This window comes from Yamadazyma tenuis, chromosome 6, assembly GCF_029203305.1.
Source record: "Yamadazyma tenuis chromosome 6, complete sequence".
NCBI lineage: Eukaryota > Fungi > Ascomycota > Pichiomycetes > Serinales > Debaryomycetaceae > Yamadazyma > Yamadazyma tenuis.
The window spans coordinates 894,552-912,036 of record NC_089466.1 but is presented as its reverse complement, the minus strand read 5'-3'; the positions used below and the strand labels follow the sequence as shown (position 1 = coordinate 912,036).

Sequence of the window (17,485 nt, the reverse complement as noted above, 5' to 3'; positions counted from 1 at the left end):
CCCCTCGACACTCTTCAACTAAAACTAAAATCACACCCTCAGTCTCGAGAGATCTAAAACCTCGATACCGGCAAAATATTTCCATGAGGTGTTGGGATATGTAGATGTCCCGGGACCGTATACGCCGCTGACCCGACCCCACCGTCTGTGGCTGGCCCCCCACAGGTGGACCGGCAGTAGTATCTTATATGGTTGGGTCATGTCGCATGTCGCATGTCGCGGCTTCGTGATCTTTCAAGTTTTTTTCTCTGGCTGGCGCTCGTTTCTGGACGCTTGACGTTCGCACATTGACCTTTAAAAAAATCTATCACTTGTTCTTTTTTTAAATCCACCCCAGCTGACCCACACAAACTTGTCTTGTGTACCTCCATCCACAACCCCGAAGTTTGAGTCACGTGGACGCCTCCTAGCACCCCCTCATGTCAGTTTACACCCCCAATTCGGCCGCCGTGGCTCAACAACAAGCCCAGGCCCAAGCCCAAGCAGTTGCTCAACAACAAGCTCAACAACAGGCCCAACAGGCCCAACAGGCTCAACAGGCCCAGGTGCAACAGAGACAGCACCAACAGCGATTGGGCGAATTGCTCGACGCGGTAAAACAAGAGTTTGAATTTGCCCTCAATGAAGCATCTAACTTCAAGCAAGTAAAAGAAGACTACGATCTTAAATGCAACCAGCAAATGGCTGAAATGCAACAAATCCGCCAGACGGTGTACGAGTTGGAAATGGCCAACAGGAAAATCAAGGAGGCCTACGAAGAAGAGATTTTAAGGTTGAAAACCGAGTTGGAGAATAGAGATCGGGCAAATGGCCTGAGATACTACCCAGCCGGTGCCGGTGCTGCTGCCGTGGCGGCTCCGGTTCCCCCACAGGTGTCACACAAGTCTCCTACCGCCATTCCTCCCCAAATTCCTCAGCCAATCCAGGCTGCAGTGCCGCCCGCTCTTGCCGACCCCAAGCTTGCAGTCAAACCAGAGCTTGTGCCCAAGCTTAAAGAAGAATCAGCTCCTGAGTCTTCGTCCGCATTGACGGTGGTGGACTCTTCGCAATATGTGGTCAATCCCGCTCAAAAGGCGCTACACGTGAAGGAGATTCCTCCATTTTTGGCGGATCTTGACGTTTCCAAGGCCAACTCTGAATTCAAAAAACAATTGCAAGACTATTATGTATTATACAACCCAGCGTTTAAGAAAGATTTCGATGTGGAGTTGATCCACTCATTGAATCATTCATCAGTTGTGTGTTGTGTGCGTTTCAGTAAAAACGGAGAATTCATCGCTACTGGTTGTAACAAGACCACCCAAGTGTTCAACGTTGAAACCGGTGAATTGGTTGCGAAATTGGTGGATGATAACTCTTCCAATGGGGTTAATGATGATGCCAATAAGGCTGCTCTGGCCAAGGATTCTCAACCAGCTTCAAGTGCCAATGGTGATTTATATATCCGGTCTGTGTGTTTTTCGCCTGATGGAAAGTTTTTGGCCACTGGTGCTGAAGATAAGTTGATCAGAATCTGGGATTTGACCACCAAAAGAATCATTAAGATTTTGAGGGGTCACGAACAAGACATCTATTCATTGGACTTTTTCCCCGATGGCAACAGGCTCGTTTCTGGTTCTGGTGACAGAACCGTAAGAATCTGGGATTTGCGTTCTTCACAATGTTCCTTAACTTTACTGATTGAAGATGGGGTGACTACTGTGGCCGTTTCCCCTGATGGACAATTGATTGCTGCTGGTTCGTTAGACAGAACCGTGCGAGTATGGGATTCCACTACAGGATTTTTGGTTGAACGTTTGGATAGTGGAAACGAACAAGGTAACGGACACGAAGATTCGGTTTATTCGGTGGCATTTTCAACAAACGGTAAGCAAATTGCGTCTGGATCTTTGGATAGAACCGTAAAGTTGTGGAATTTACAAGGTAAAAATGAAAACAATTCATCAGTTGGCAAAAAGTCATCTTGCGACGTTACGTACATTGGTCACAAGGATTTTGTATTATCAGTTTGCTCGACTCCAAACAACGAGTATATTTTATCTGGCTCAAAAGATAGAGGAGTTATCTTCTGGGACCGGTTATCAGGTAACCCATTGTTGATGTTACAAGGACACAGAAACTCTGTTATTTCGGTTGCTGTGTCGTTGAACTCCAAGGGATCTGAAGGTATTTTTGCAACCGGATCTGGTGATTGTAAGGCCAGATTATGGAAGTGGACGAAGAAGTAAATAAGTAAAAGACCATGAAAAGTTAATGGTTTGAATTCCTTCCTCTTCTGCTGATCTTTTTTTCTTTTGAAAAGATTACTAGAAATTATGTATTAATAAAACTGTGAAGAAGTAACCCCCATCTCATAAATCTGGCGAGGCTTTGGTGGGTCACCACTGAGCTGAGTTGTGATTTTTGCAATCGGAGTTTGTCCGGTGCACGCTCCATACGCGACCACTCGTTTAACCCGATGAAAAACTCAAGTATCTCTATCCACCACCATGACTGTGTACCAAGCATCGGCCACAGCCCCTGTTAACATCGCCGTAAGTTCAGTCTCTGTTAACAATATGCTGTTCCTTTACTAACCGCTTTAGACTTTAAAATACTGGGGTAAGAGAGATAAGACCTTGAATCTTCCAACGAATTCCTCGATATCTGTTACTTTATCTCAAGATGACTTAAGAACCTTGACTACTGCCAGTTGTTCAGCTGACTTCGAACAAGACCAATTATGGTTGAATGGAGCGTTGGAAAGTTTGTCCAGTGAAAGAACTCAAGCCTGTTTGAAGGATTTAAGAACTTTGAGAAAAGGTGTCGAACATAAGGATGCTTCTTTACCAAAGCTTTCTGAATATAAGTTGCATATTGTTTCCGAGAACAACTTCCCAACCGCTGCTGGTTTAGCTTCCTCTGCGGCCGGTTTTGCTGCTTTGGTCTTCTCTATTGCCAAGCTTTACCAGTTGCCTCAAGACTTGTCGGAGATCAGTAAGATTGCAAGAAAAGGTAGTGGCTCCGCTTGTAGATCTTTGTTCGGTGGGTATGTGGCTTGGGAAATGGGTGAATCTCCAGACGGTGAAGACTCCAAGGCAGTTGAAGTTGCTCCTTTGGAACACTGGCCAAATATGAAAGCTTTGATTTTGGTGGTATCTGATGATAAGAAAGATGTGCCTTCTACTTCCGGTATGCAAAGCACTGTGGCTACCTCCGACTTGTTCAACCACAGAATCAATGAACTCGTTCCTCAAAGATTTGAGGAAATGAAAAGTGCCATCTTGAAAAAGGATTTCCCTACATTTGCCGAGTTGACCATGAAGGACTCTAACTCTTTCCATGCCGTGTGCTTGGACTCATTCCCTCCTATTTTCTACTTGAATGATACGTCCAAAAAGATCATTAAGTTGATTCACAAAATCAATGAAATTGAAGGTAAGACCATCGTAGCCTATACCTATGATGCTGGTCCAAACGCTGTTTTGTATTACGAAGCAGAAAACGAGGACAAAATATTAAGTGGTTTGAAACCATATTTCGAGAATATCCAAGGCTTCAAGCAGCCACAAACCGTAACCTCGTTCGACTTCAAGTCGTTTATTCCCGAAATCACTGGTGTATCCAAGATCATTGCCACTAAGATAGGTGAAGGTCCTAAGGAAACTTCTATCTCCTTGATCAACGAATCTGGATTGCCAAAGTAATCATGTTTGTTTTTCTTCAAACATCGTGATGCATGTAATAGTAGTTTAGCATACTAAATGAATTAGATTCTAATCTAACCCCGGGTTTGGCAGTAGTATAGTTCGCAGCTTCTTTGAGAAAATTCATTGAGACTCAGTATGATGTTAACTAATGGGATTGTGTACCGTACGCTCATTGGAGCACCTGTCAGATCGAGGGTACTCTTGCCTAGAGCCAGTTTATTAGGTTCAAGATGCGATGCTTTTAGACCTTTGAAGACCTCTGCTCGATTGTTGAATCTTAAGCCCAATGTTGAAACTGAACCAAAGCCTTTAAAGATCATCGACAACATTTATACGATACCCAATTTCCTCACCATGACCAGAATTGCCACAGCTCCAGTAATTGGATACTGCATATACACGGGTTACATGAATACAGCTATTTCCTTATTCACCTATTCTTGTGTAACCGATTTTTTGGATGGGTTCATTGCAAGGAAATTCAACATGAAGTCTATATTGGGGACGATATTGGATCCAATTGCTGACAAGTTACTCATGGGCATCTGTACGATCTCTTTGTCAGTTGTTAGCATCATGCCTGGCTATATGGGGGCTCTTATTATAGGGAAGGATGCCATGTTGGCACTTATGGGCGTTTACTACCGGTATGTTACATTACCAGCACCCAAGACCTTTAAACGGTTTGCTAATTTGAGCATTCCAACTGTTTCTGTGGAACCCAACTTGCTTTCTAAGATCAACACCGGTCTCCAGATGGTGTATGTGGGTAATTTGGTGTTCAAACCTCAAATTGAACAATGGATAATGAGTGACTACTACGGAGCCTTATTGGGAAACTTCGAGGTTTTGGTGGCTGCAACAACCCTTATTAGTGCCTTATCATACATCTTTAGTAAGAGGTCTATCAAGACCTTGGGTGACAAACTAAAGATCTAATTCGAAGGATAACTTAGCATTTCCCCCATAATACTGCAATAACTCGTCATTCTCAAACATAATCAACAATGCCAACACTTTATTGTGTTGAAGAACTGTCAAACTCTTCTGTAGGTACAATATGATACTCAAATACCCCATGACCAATTCACTAACTTTAGTACAATCCAACCAACGGTTGCCCCTGGGATGGGACTTAAATGCCTGTTTCATTGAGGAAGGTAGTTCCAGGTGAGGCTTGACCTCAGTCACTATCAGATATATGTTGATAATGATCCGATTAATAAACACACGTTTAAACTGACTGGCCTCGTACGGTGAGCATCGCTGTGCCTGGCGTAGAATCTTTTTCACCAACCCAAAGACCCAGCCGGTCATGATCATCGAAGTTTCCACCCCGGGAGCATTGACATAGAGACTTTCAAGTGATAAGAGCAAGATATTGATAAATTCGACCCGATAAAAACGGTATCGTGTTGCCCATTCATGAAACACTTCTCCTACTTGTGCAAGAAATGATTTCAAGTTTTTGGAGTTGTGTAAACATGCTCTTTTGAGCTTGGCCAAAAGCTTGAAGAAGTCTGTATCATTAGTGATTTCAGTGACAACAGCCTTTAATCTTAGCATTCTGGTTTCTGGTACTGTGAGTATATATGTCACTTCTTTCACAGTTTCCTTAAGTGAAAGGCCGTTTCTGTGTTTGTACCTGATAATTGCTAGAGCTAAAGCTGGTTCCATGGTCATATGGCGGTAAAATTTGGTTGCAAATACCGCGAGATTTATACATTTCGCTAGACGAGTGGACTAATGCTAATGCTAAGGTACAACTAATATAAATGCAAATTGGAGGTCAGGAGCTCATTTCCAGGAGACTACGATGCCGTAAGCGGATCCATACACGTCTTCTAATAAAGTTACCAAAATAGTACTTGCCTTTCCAATGATGGCTGTTGAAGTTGATTTTCGAGTAGATCCAGCCCTGGTCGTCAACATCGTTAAGCATCAACACGTACCAACACTCCCAGTGCCATTGCCAGTTCAAGTCCGGGAGAGGCAAGTTGTTAAGATTGTTGTCAATAACCTTCAAGTTCTGGCCGTTTAAAAGCTGGAAACTCGAAGGATCCAACATAGGGATCAAACTATTGCTGCTGAACATGGGAATACCAAATATCTTCAACCCCCGCTGGTTTTCCACCACCAACTCGAGTTTGTACTCGTATCCATCGTCGTTGGTCACAAACATCGAGTTGAGCTTCTGGATAAAAGCAGGGTTTAACAACTTTGAAACCGTGACATATTGAAAGAACTCACTTAACTGGGGTAGATGCAGAAGACGAGGATCAATTTGTTTATCGAATAGGTCCTCCATGTACGGGGGATTATTCCAAAACCGTGGCAATCCCTTGTCTACAGTTTTGTGTTGTAAACAATTTGTCGCAAGCGAGCAAAGAGAGCGGGTTTATTGTGCAATTCGCAATCGTAGATATTAAACCCGTTAACTCCTGAAACGTGATATTCTAGCCAATTTACAGTTTGAAGTCCTGTGATAGGTTTATTGGCTCTAAATGACTTCACACACCTATTGGTGTGATTTGGAAGCTTGATTTAGAAGGATTTTCCGAGTGCCACACTAGCTGCGTATCGCAAATCTCTCCGGCGAGACATTGATTGCACTATCTTGCGATAACAATAAGGCGAGTGGGGAAACGCTACAGTATTCCAATACAGCCGTGTTAAACCCACGGCTCTCGCCTAGTGTTAGTTCAACCTTCTCGCGTAATTTGGCCGACAGTTATTTTAGTCCAATAAAAATATATTATTTGCTGGGCCCATTTTTAAAAATAACGGAACGCACTTAATTATTTCTTTTGAAGACCAGTTACAATTCTGCAACCAAACCAGATCCAAGGCTGAAAGTTTTTTTTATTGCTATCACGGTGGTTTTGTGTACAGCCTCCTTCAAACAGATAGTGTGTTGCCCTTAGTGTTCATTCTGCTTCTCCTCTCAAACCCTTCCAACCGATACACCCTCATCTCAGGTGATCAGGAGAATCCCATTACCCAGAACACCGTCATATCTTCCACCACAATATTTGAATGAGTGAGATAAATAACACCGGCGTCATCGAGGGCATCGAGGGTATCGAGGTGAGGACTCAGGGCTCGCTCTCCAAAAGGACCCACGACAACTCGGGGATGTTCAATAATCCATTTGACTTGAATACCTATCCCATGACTAATCCCCCTTTATTTGACCAGAGCATGTTTGTAAACTTCTCTCAGGACGGAATGCCGGTATTACGTCGAAGAATTTCCATCTCCAACGGTCAGATTGGCCAGATTATCAACCATGAGGCAATATTTGACGACAACTATGATGTGGTAAGCAACGAAACCACTCCCATCGACCTTCACGAAAAGTCTCGATTTAACCAGGCGTTACAACCGCAAGTACTTCAGAACAGTGGGGGTGGATTTGGCATGGTTCCAGGATCCCATGATGAATTTCAATCTCATCCGCTCCCTAACACCAATAACCACGATCCTACATCCCATCCCATTGCTACTCCACTTCCCTCCTCTCTTCCACCAGAACTACAGGCACATTATTCGGTGGGCCCAAAACACCAGAGACACCCGGCAGCGCCCGGAGTCGGTGTAGGTGCTCCTTGCCAGACTTTTACTCAAGCACCGGTGGTGGGTGGAATTCCGTCCCAGGGACCAGGGGCGGTTCCATCACCTTCAGCTCCCGCTACAGTACTTTCGGCTACTAATGCCGTATTCTCTGGGCCACAAGAAGAAATTTTGCCAGTCCCAGACGACTCGCAAGAGCATACTGTGTATGCCGGGGTTCCTCCTCCCAACCATCAACTTATCTACAATAATGAGGTGATATACAATCCCAATAACGGACCGGTTCCAGGAACTTCTGCTTGGAAACGAGACAGGCTTCTCGAAAGAAACAGAGTTGCGGCGTCCAAGTGTAGACAGAGGAAGAAACAAGCCCAACAACAACTTCTAGATGACATTAGAGAATTAAAGATTGAAAACTCCGATTTAAGAGGAAAATTGGATAATTACGATAAATTTTTCCAATCTATGAAGAGATTTTTCAACCAGAATTCGTCAGGCGATGGGTTTGCAGGATTCAACAACTTTGAACATTTCGACGTTATTAACAAGGCCATGAAGAGTAAGAATCAACTGGAGTTTTTAAAAGTGCTTGATGCCTTTGATATCCCCGATCCCAACCTGGCATTCCCCAAGTCACCGGCTCATGAGGGGTTGGTTAAGCTCGAAAACGTTGAAGATTTATGAACTGAGGATGTTACTATTATGATGTGCATATGTTACTCCATATCTCTTGTATTATAAATACACCAGACTTCTGTGCCCCGACGTGCGCCAACCCAGTAAATTTTTCACACCGCGCGATTCGAATCTGCTTAAAATGCCAATGGCGACGAGTGCGTCTGTTTGATATTCCTAACTATGTCTTTAAAATTACCTCAAGCTCCGAACGCTGGCTTGTTCAAGCAAGGTTACCAATCACACTCTAGTGCCGATGGTGCCATCATCAGAAATATCGAGGCTGTTAGAGAAATCTCCCAAATTGTTGAGACTTCCATGGGTCCCAGTGGAAGAAATAAGATCATAGTCAATAAGTTGGGTAAAACTTTTGTTACAAACGATGCTGCAACCATGATTAACGAGTTGGAAATCGTTCATCCTGCTGTCAAGATCTTGATCATGGCTTCCAAACAACAAGAGTTTGAAATGGGTGATAACACCAACTTGGTAATCATATTGGCTGGTGAATTATTGAACATTGCCAGTAAACTATTATCTTTGGGTTTAAATGTCAGTGAAATCATTCAGGGTTATAACTTGGCATGTAAGTTTGTGATGGAGAAGTTGGACTCTTTGGTCATAAATAAAGTCGAATCTTTAACTGATCCAAAAGAATTAATTAAGGTCATCAAGTCGGTTGTTTCTTCTAAGCAGTCTGCTTTGGAACCTGTGATTTCCAAATTGATCATAGATGCAGTTAAGTTGGTGTTGAATCCAAAGAAGCCTTCTGCTTTCAATGTGGACTCCATCAGAGTCGTAAAGATCATGGGTTCAAGTTTGGCCCATTCGCAGGTGGTAAAAGGAATGGTCTTCCCAAGACAACCTGAAGGATCCGTTAAAAACATCACCAGCACTTCCAAGGTGGTTGTATTCTCGTGCCCTATTGATGTTTCTACCACCGAAACGTCTTCTACTGTATTATTGCATAATGCCCAAGAAATGTTGGATTTTTCTAAAGATGAAGAAGCACAATTGGATCAGATGTGTAAAGAAATCAGTGATTCAGGTGTTAAGGTCATAATCGCTGGTGCTTCTGTTGGTGAATTGGCTTTGCACTACTTCAACAAGTACGGGATTTTGATTTTGAAAGTCCCATCGAAATTTGATGTCAGAAGAATTTGTCAAGTGTGTGGAGCCACTCCTTTACCAAGATTGGGAGCTCCAACTCCAGATGAAATGGGAGAAATCGATGTCATAGAAACCAAAGAGCTTGGTGGTGACAGAGTCACCATTTTCAGACAAGGGGAAGACTCCACTACCAGAACTTCCACGATTATTTTGAGAGGTGCTACCCAAAACAACTTGGACGATGTTGAAAGATGCATCGATGATGGAGTTAACTCCATTAAAGGTTTGTTAAAGAGCAATGAATTATTACCAGGTGCAGGTGGTGTTGAAATCGAATTGTCCAAGTTGGTTACCAAATATGGAGAGACTACTCCAGGTTTATTACAATTGGCCATTAAACAATACGCTAAAGCATTTGAAGTTGTGCCAAGAGTGTTGTCAGAAACTTCTGGTTTGGACTCAACTGAAATCTTGTCCAAATTATATGCTATTCACTCTTTGAATGATAACTCCGGGTTGAACATTGGAATTGATATTGAAAATGACTCTAAGGATGGTCTAATTAATGTTGATAACGAGCTCATCTATGACTTGTTATCATCCAAAAGATCTGCCATTAACTTGGCCACGGAAGCTGCTAATACCATATTATCTATTGATCAGATCATCATGGCCAAAAGAGCTGGTGGTCCAGTGATGCCAAATAAACCAACTCCTCAAAACTGGGATCAAGAAGACTAAATTTGAGTGCATGGTTTTTTATTACTATTATAAATAATTAAATACACCTTAACGTTACGTAACTTCATCAACTTAAGCGACCAGTTTACCGTTCTTGATAAAGTTTTCTACTTTTCTAGGATCTTTTTCTCCTTGAGTTTCCACTCCTCCACTAACATCAAATCCTTTTAAGTTGGAGTACTCGCTTAATTGCAAGATGTTAAACTCATTCAAACCACCAGCCAAAATGAACTTTCCCAGTGTCAACTCCTTCAAAAGTGACCAGTCAATAAGCTTACCTTCACCACCCAATTCAGAATCGAGCAACGGTAAAAGGAACCCATTACCAAAATATTTTCCTCCAATGCAAATGGCTTCTAGAGTGTCGTAAATCTTAGAAACATCATTAGGAATCACGAAACGAGGAATGACCCCAAACTTCAGATCAAAGTTTTTCGAATTATAGCTGCAGTATTCTAGCACATTTTCCTTGCCGTGGAGCTGGATTATGTCGTTGCCCACTTCTTCAGAGATTCTGAAAACATCAGTCATCGGCTGGTTTCTAAATACTCCCACTAAAAATGGTCCATTTTCTTCAAGTAAGTCTGATATCCTGTCACTATAATCATCTATGGTCTCAAAGTCTTCTTCTCTTAGGACATTCAAGATCTCAGTCATGGTTTGAAACTGACGTTTCTTATGCTGCCTTGTCTGCTTGACTAATTGTGCAACAGCCTTCGCTTCTTCGATGTCAATAGTTCTCGCTCTTCCAGGAACCATTATCATACCAAGTAGGTCGGCACCGAATGATATGGCCTCCAGGGCTGCTTGTTGACGCTTAATACCACATATTTTCACAAGCTTCATGTTGCAGTGGTTTGGGGTATTCGGATTTTTTTTTTGCGACTAGTTTTTGGGTCAGTGATGGAGAGGAGAAAGAGAATAAACTTAAAACTGATAAACCTAAAACTGAAAGCCCAAGGGAAACCCCTCTGCAAGGTTTCTAGAAGACAAACCTGAGAGTGTGAAAATAAAATGGTGTGACTAATACTTATCTATTTAATCATACTTACCTACTCATGACCTTGGTTCTGGTTATCTTTACGGAAAAGTTTGCCAAAGTTTTTGAAATTTTCATTAAACTTGTTGATGTTACTTTCACTGTTCAATGCCAATTCTCTAAGGTTCTTTTCTAAGTTATTAATTTTCAATTTGGGTGATTTACTTCCCTCAGCCTGGGAAGACATGTTGGGGAAAGGTGAGATAATTCCAGAATTCGTGTTTGAGACACTTGGATTGGTATTGATAGGTCCAGGGCTGTCATCCTTTAGTATGGCCATTATGGGCGATTCTTCTGCTAAATCATCGTTTGCTAGAGAAAGCTGCAAGTTGAAGTTGTCAATGTACTTTCTTTGCTCTAGAACTGACAAGTTCTTTAAGCTGAGAAATTTCTTGAAGTTCTTTATCGAATTGTCATGAATCAAGCTGAAGTAACTTCCTACCAAGTTGTCAATCGGTAATGTTGGAGTTAAAAGTAATTTCAAAAGCATCTCCAACTTATAAAACTGGTTATCAACATATTTTTCATAGAATTGTAGAGACTTGTCTTTCTCTTTGTCGTTAAGGGTCTTATCATCCCAGTTAGGGTTGGAGTAAAGTGGCAACTTCATTATCAATTGTTTCAAGTTGTTGATGTCGTTAGTGATTTGTTCGATATTAAGGATACTCAATGGTTTTATTAACTTCAAGTTGTTGGAGAAATCCCTCACCACAAGTTCCGTTACTTTGTTGCAAAATGTTCGAATATAACTTTCCCGTATTATTAACGGTAAAATCGCCTTGCAGTTCTTAGTCAAACACCCCTTGATATCAATCATATAATTGGATACTTCTTCAGAAGGCTCATTGTTATTCCAGTTGTTGTTTTCAAATTGCCTCCAACTGAACCTTAAGTCGGTAGATATCAAGTCAATTAGTCTGTTCATGGACCTGTTGATAAGATTCAAGTACAAATGATTCAAATTATCGAAGTTAAACTTACCCTTGTATTGGGCACTGATAATGTTGTTAAATTTCTTGTATAAGTCGTCCAAGTTGTTGATAATGTAATCCCCCGTATTCAATACCATCGTCAAGTACTTAATAGACTCAAGCTGATTGACCTCATTAGCTTCATTTTGTTCGCTATTCACAATAGGCAATAATATTCTGTCATGATATTCTGCTAGATACTTGTTGAACAAGTTAGCTAAGTCCAAGTGTATCTTACCATTAGACCATTTTAATGCTTGAATCAAGATCTTCTGGTATACCTTGAATAGTTCGATTGAGGAATTCGAAATGTTAGGGATACTATTAATCTTTAAAACGTTTTCAAACTCGCTGAAGCTGGTGCTGGATTGAAACTCGGGAGGGATTTTAGGAACCGAGAAGAATTCAATCATTTTAGAGTTCAAATATCTGTCTTGATCACCTATCCATATGCTCAAGTAAGGCTCAAACACCTTCAGAATAATTCTTGTAAAGTCTGTGGACTTTAATGCAGTATTAAGGCTATTTTCAAACTCAAGAGTGGTGTTCAAACAACTTAACAAGGTTTCGGAAGACACTTTTCTTTGGTTCAATTTTGCCAATAAATCTTCCTTCGTAATCTCGCAGAACAACTTGGATAGTTCCAACTCAATGTTCCAGCTGCTCGGAAATATATCTGCATTTTCCGACCTCATCTTTTTCAAAGTATTGTTGTAGTATATGAATCTCCTGTTCAAGTTGTCCAATGAACCAGCTTCGTCAAAGTTGTTGAAAATTGCCTTTATTTCTTTGAGCTGGAGGTTGTAAAACCAATTCAACAATTTGTCTTTCTGTTTATCATCAATAAGCTCTAGAATCATGCAAGCATACTTGAGGTCTTTCAGCGGTTTGTGGTACACCAATATCTCCTCGAAATCGATGAAAATGTTGTCAATCAATTTTGTCTCGATCTTGGCCATTACCAAATGCAATCTGTTGATCTCGTCAATCGACTTGTATGGCTTAAAGAACTCCAACAAATCCTTAGTGTTATTCAAGTGATCAAAGATATCTTTGTATCTGTAGTCAGCTTTTAGGTGCTGGTTCAATTCGTTGATGGAGTAGCTTAGTATCTGAAGCCTCTTGAAGATGTTCATAGACAACGTAAGGTTCTTCTTCATCAAGTCTAATTTGGAGATTTCACAGGTGATTGACTGAATGGAGGTTTGGATTCTTTGAGACTTGGTCTGTGTGGTCTCTATAGATTGGATCAATTCCAAAATATCTTTACCTGAAAGATCATTATTGCTTTGGTGAAACTTGTTGATATCGGAATTGATTTGTTGACTCACAGCCAATTTGTGGTCATTGATATATTTTAGAAGCTGCGGCAACTCTTTTATCGACTGAGGATCCTGGAATATCTGCCGAAGATCATCATATGGATTGTACTCGAAGCTGTTCATGCTTCAGCGGTACAGTAGTATTCGAGGAAACGATTTCGAGTGCGCACCAACCTACGCGAGCACAAACTTAACCAGTAGGACAAAAGCGCCGCATAGAGATAAGATTGGCAACATAATAAATACAGATATACTGGAGAGGTACTTGGGGATCCAATGGTAACTTGAACATCTCAGTATAATTATCAGGCTCACATTGTTGCAAATTCACCCAAATGGATGGACATGTCAATGGCTGCCAAAAATGAGGTACACAGAGTGTTTTTACCAAGAACTTCGCGTGGATCTGAGCGGTTTAGCCGTCTAGCTTCTTCCCGCCGTCACCGTGTACGGTTCAAAGCCTAAAATCCCCACAAAACTGCTCTGGCACATTAAAGAGGTACCCTTTCAACAGGTTCCGGTAGCCGCCACTTCGTCAGTTAAACAAACAAAGTTGTCGCAAATGCGGGCGTGGCTTAAAATATGTAGCATTTGAAAATACCAAGCATAAAAGTCACCATATCACCACCACCACATGTATGCCCATGAACAATAACTGTAATTAGGACCGTATGCTTAACACTCACCGATACTCCCCCGGTGGTTGAAGTGGCACTTTTTCCTCGAATGGTAACTCTTGTAAAGCGAGGCCCACAACTTATTTCTCAAAATAGTAAGTTCTGCATTGCCTAATTAGGCAATGAATACAAAACGTCTCACGTACCTTAGCCACTCATACCAGATGTTCATCTTCTTACAGTAATAATGAGGAGACACCACCAGGCCAAAGTTTGGCTGACATCTTCAAACAATTTCCCCATTAAGCCATTCCTGGAGTCGGTACATCGACCATTCACTGAAACAAGGAAAATATATTAGTATAACGGCTCGTTTAATATTGAAAATTTTTTTTCTGTTCACAGGCATTAGTGGATTCTCCACGAAATAAATAAACCGACTTTTGTTTGCATTTGAGCATTCAGTTTATTTTCCCCAGAACTAACTCTAAGTTCTTTTATTACAATTTGTATTGTCTTTTGTACCCAAGCAATCTACGTTCCGTGTTGTGCCTTGACTTATTCAATCCCTTACAAGTTGTTTTGAAATGGCCCGCTTTAAATTCGGTAAAAAGAAAAAAGACGGATCAATCGATCCTAACACTTCAATCGACGATGACTCGGCTGCTCTGATCGATGCTAGTCAAGAATTGACTCCAGGTTATGATAATCACTTGCCCACACCTTCACAAGGTGATGCTTCCGGTCCCGTGTACCATTCACCAATATTGAAAAAATCACCCTTGGCAGGTGCAACCACAACATCTTCTCCTCCCCTTGACCCCGAAGGAACTCCATGGACGAAGTTCAAATTGAGAAACTCTCCGTTTCCTCGTTATAGGCACTCGGCTTCTAGTATCTCATCAGAGAAAAATGAGGTGTTTTTAATGGGGGGTTTGAAAGAAGGCTCTGTGTTTGGTGACACTTGGAAAATCGTTCCCACCGTAGACCCATCCACTAACTCCACCATTGAATATACGGCCGAGCCTGTGGTCATCGCCAATAACAACAATCCACCCGCCAGAGTGGGCCACTCGTCAGTGTTGATTGGAAATGCCTTTATCATCTATGGAGGTGATACAGTCGATACGGACTTCAATGGTTTTCCCGACAACAACTTTTATTTGTTCAACATCAACAACAACAAGTATACCATTCCAAGCCATATCTTGAACAAGCCCAATGGTCGTTATGGTCACACAATTGGAGTGGTGTCGTTGAATAACCAGTCTTCTAGATTGTATCTTTTCGGAGGTCAATTGGAAAATGATGTGTTCAATGACTTGTACTACTTTGAATTGAACACCTTCAAGTCCCCCAAGGCCAGATGGAATTTGGTCGAACCATTGAATAATTTTAGGCCTCCTCCTTTGACAAACCACACAATGTCGGTCTATAAAAACCAGATCTACGTATTTGGTGGGGTGTACAATAACGAAAAGGTTTCGAACGACTTGTGGTGCTTTGATATTGCCAGCTCCAAATGGACTCAGATTTCATCTTCTGGGAACACCCCGTTGCCGGTCAACGAACACTCTGCTTGTATTATCCACGATAAACTTTATGTTTATGGAGGGAACGACTTTAGTGGAATCATTTACAACTCTTTGTATGTGTTGGACTTGCACACTTTGGTGTGGTCCAAATTGATATCAAACGGTGAAATTGATGGCCCTGGATCTAGATGTGGTCATACCATGACTTATCTTCCGGCTTTAAACAAGATTTTGATTATGGGTGGTGACAAGAACGATTATGCTTCAAGTGATCCTAATGACTTTAATACTTATGAGACGAAAGATCCGGCTGCTGACTTGGACACTATCATTTACCAGTTGGACTTGAGTGTTCTTGATTCTTTCTTGTCTTCCCGGCAAACTGTTGTTAAGGCTACTAAAAAGGCTGCTGCGGCTGCTGGTTTATCTGATACTGTTGTTCGTTCTTCAACAACGTCGCCTCTTGGTTCCAACTCGGCCACACCTTTTGGTGGAGTCGCTACTGTTGGAGCTGTTGGAACCGCTGGAGTTGTGGGAGCTGTGGCTGCAACTGGAATGGGACACTCTAGTTCTCAAGAGGATGAAGTTAGACAAGGATTTCAGCGTCATGCCAGAAGCTTTTCGGCTGGCCCTGAAGAATTTAGAACCCCGGCTGCTTCTCCAGAAAGACCTAGAGACGTTATCGATAATGGTGATAAGTTTGTGGAAGTACCATCGACCGCCATCTCTGAAAGAGGTGACATCACCGAAGATGATATTGATGTTTCAAGATTTTCGAATTCTGGCACCAACGACTTCTCGAATACTAATGGCCACACCAAGGCCATTGAAACTGATAGGTTGGTGAACAGTTCGACACCTAATTTGGCCAAGAATGTTGAAAATGAAAAGGTTAAGCAATTGGTTGCCGAGCTTACTAGTCAATTGACAGCTTTAAGGCAAAATGCCAAGATTGAGATGCAAAATGCTACTGAAAAGATCAATGCATTGGAACACGAAAACACTGCCTTACGTTCTACAAATGCAGAAGATTTGAAATTGCAATTGCAAGAAAAGGATGATGTCATCAGAGAATTGAAACAGCAAATCGATCCAAATTTGCTCAAAATCGATGAAGAAAATGAAGAAAGAGATGTGGCTTCTAATATCACCAACAATTCTAACTCAGTAGGTGAACTTACACGTTACAAGTTGGAAAGATTGGAATTAAATAACAAGTTAATTTATTTGACCCAAGAGAATTCTGTCTTGAACAACAAGATCCAAGAATTTGAGCCTTTTATGAATAATCAGGTTGCGCAATTATCGGATTTCCAAAAGATCATAGCTAAACAAGAAGAAAAAGTCAAGATTTTGACACAACAAGTGAGAGATCAAGAAATCTTACACAAGGAGATCAACAACTGGAAATCCAAGCATGACAACTTAGAGTTGGAATACAATAATTACAGATCTATCCACGATAACGATGATATTTCAGATGATGAGCCTGAACAAGAGGATGTTCGCAGCATCAATGGTGTTGACAGCACGAACAAATCAATTTTGAGTAACTCTACCACAAGAAGGAGCAAGAAGGATATTTCCAACCAATTAGAACACTTAGTCAATGCTTGGAACACTAGAAACATCTCTTCTGCTTCTACTGACAGGTCTGTCAACAATGCAGTGGACCCAATGGTGTTGGAATTGCAAAAACAATTGGATGGTTTAATGAAGATCAGCAAGGAACAAGAAGTCACCTCCGCCAGAGAGATTTCCACTTTGAGAAGCGAGTTGGATGTCAAGTTGTCAAACTTGAGAACCTATGATTCGAACTATAAAGATGCATTGCAAAGTGTCAACAACACTTCAAAAGCCTTGAAATTAACCCAAGAAGAATTGAACAACCAAAGGTCTTTGATGGAGAAATTGATTAAAGAAAACAATGAGTTGAAGCTCTTCAAAAAGGCCAGTAAGAGAACAAGTACCAGAAATCCCTTACAATTCCCAAGCCAAGAGAACGTTAATATCGCCAACCCAATTCGTGAAGCAGAAAATGAGGAAGACGATGATGCCCTCGAAAACGCTCATTATAATATGAAACTCAAAGATTTAGAAGCTGACTTATTTATCTTGAAACAGGAGAGAGATCAATTAAAAGATAACGTTACTTCTCTTCAGAAACAGTTATATTTGGCTCATAATAGCACATGATGCTTTTTGCGTACTTG

General features: G+C 41.4%; 9 protein-coding genes across 9 annotated transcripts; 6 read left to right on the top strand and 3 right to left on the bottom strand. All coding sequences in view use genetic code 12, as the record gives it.

The window, feature by feature from the left end:
• Positions 1–419: 419 nt before the first annotated feature.
• Positions 420–2,228, top strand: TUP1 (general transcription repressor; the record flags this gene model as incomplete). The annotated part of the gene is made up of 1 exon (XM_066158334.1): positions 420–2,228. One exon carries the CDS (start codon positions 420–422, stop codon positions 2,226–2,228), a length of 1,809 nt encoding a protein of 602 aa, XP_066014431.1.
• Positions 2,229–2,489: 261 nt separating this feature from the next.
• Positions 2,490–3,686, top strand: MVD1 (diphosphomevalonate decarboxylase; the record flags this gene model as incomplete). The annotated part of the gene is made up of 2 exons (XM_006686805.2): positions 2,490–2,534; positions 2,586–3,686. The coding sequence occupies 2 exons, from the start codon at positions 2,490–2,492 to the stop codon at positions 3,684–3,686; spliced, it is 1,146 nt and encodes a 381-aa protein (XP_006686868.1).
• Positions 3,687–3,824: 138 nt separating this feature from the next.
• PSN45_004656 (phosphatidylglycerophosphate synthase) lies at positions 3,825–4,628 on the top strand (the record flags this gene model as incomplete). The annotated part of the gene is made up of 1 exon (XM_006686806.2): positions 3,825–4,628. One exon carries the CDS (start codon positions 3,825–3,827, stop codon positions 4,626–4,628), a length of 804 nt encoding a protein of 267 aa, XP_006686869.1.
• A 196-nt stretch (positions 4,629–4,824) lies between these two features.
• Positions 4,825–5,997, bottom strand: PSN45_004655 (uncharacterized protein; the record flags this gene model as incomplete). Its single annotated transcript, XM_006687267.2, has 3 exons — positions 4,825–4,832; positions 5,096–5,269; positions 5,547–5,997. The coding sequence occupies 3 exons, from the start codon at positions 5,995–5,997 to the stop codon at positions 4,825–4,827; spliced, it is 633 nt and encodes a 210-aa protein (XP_006687330.2).
• Positions 5,998–6,725: 728 nt separating this feature from the next.
• Positions 6,726–7,946, top strand: PSN45_004654 (uncharacterized protein; the record flags this gene model as incomplete). The annotated part of the gene is made up of 1 exon (XM_006686808.2): positions 6,726–7,946. The coding sequence occupies one exon, from the start codon at positions 6,726–6,728 to the stop codon at positions 7,944–7,946; it is 1,221 nt and encodes a 406-aa protein (XP_006686871.1).
• A 174-nt stretch (positions 7,947–8,120) lies between these two features.
• Positions 8,121–9,788, top strand: CCT8 (T-complex protein 1 subunit theta; the record flags this gene model as incomplete). The annotated part of the gene is made up of 1 exon (XM_006686809.1): positions 8,121–9,788. One exon carries the CDS (start codon positions 8,121–8,123, stop codon positions 9,786–9,788), a length of 1,668 nt encoding a protein of 555 aa, XP_006686872.1.
• Positions 9,789–9,860: 72 nt separating this feature from the next.
• TRP1 (bifunctional tryptophan synthase trp1) lies at positions 9,861–10,634 on the bottom strand (the record flags this gene model as incomplete). Its single annotated transcript, XM_006687269.1, has 1 exon — positions 9,861–10,634. One exon carries the CDS (start codon positions 10,632–10,634, stop codon positions 9,861–9,863), a length of 774 nt encoding a protein of 257 aa, XP_006687332.1.
• A 206-nt stretch (positions 10,635–10,840) lies between these two features.
• Positions 10,841–13,243, bottom strand: VPS53 (Vacuolar protein sorting-associated protein 53; the record flags this gene model as incomplete). The annotated part of the gene is made up of 1 exon (XM_006686810.1): positions 10,841–13,243. One exon carries the CDS (start codon positions 13,241–13,243, stop codon positions 10,841–10,843), a length of 2,403 nt encoding a protein of 800 aa, XP_006686873.1.
• Positions 13,244–14,324: 1,081 nt separating this feature from the next.
• Positions 14,325–17,468, top strand: KEL2 (Negative regulator of mitotic exit; the record flags this gene model as incomplete). The annotated part of the gene is made up of 1 exon (XM_006686811.1): positions 14,325–17,468. The coding sequence occupies one exon, from the start codon at positions 14,325–14,327 to the stop codon at positions 17,466–17,468; it is 3,144 nt and encodes a 1,047-aa protein (XP_006686874.1).
• Positions 17,469–17,485: the final 17 nt, after the last annotated feature.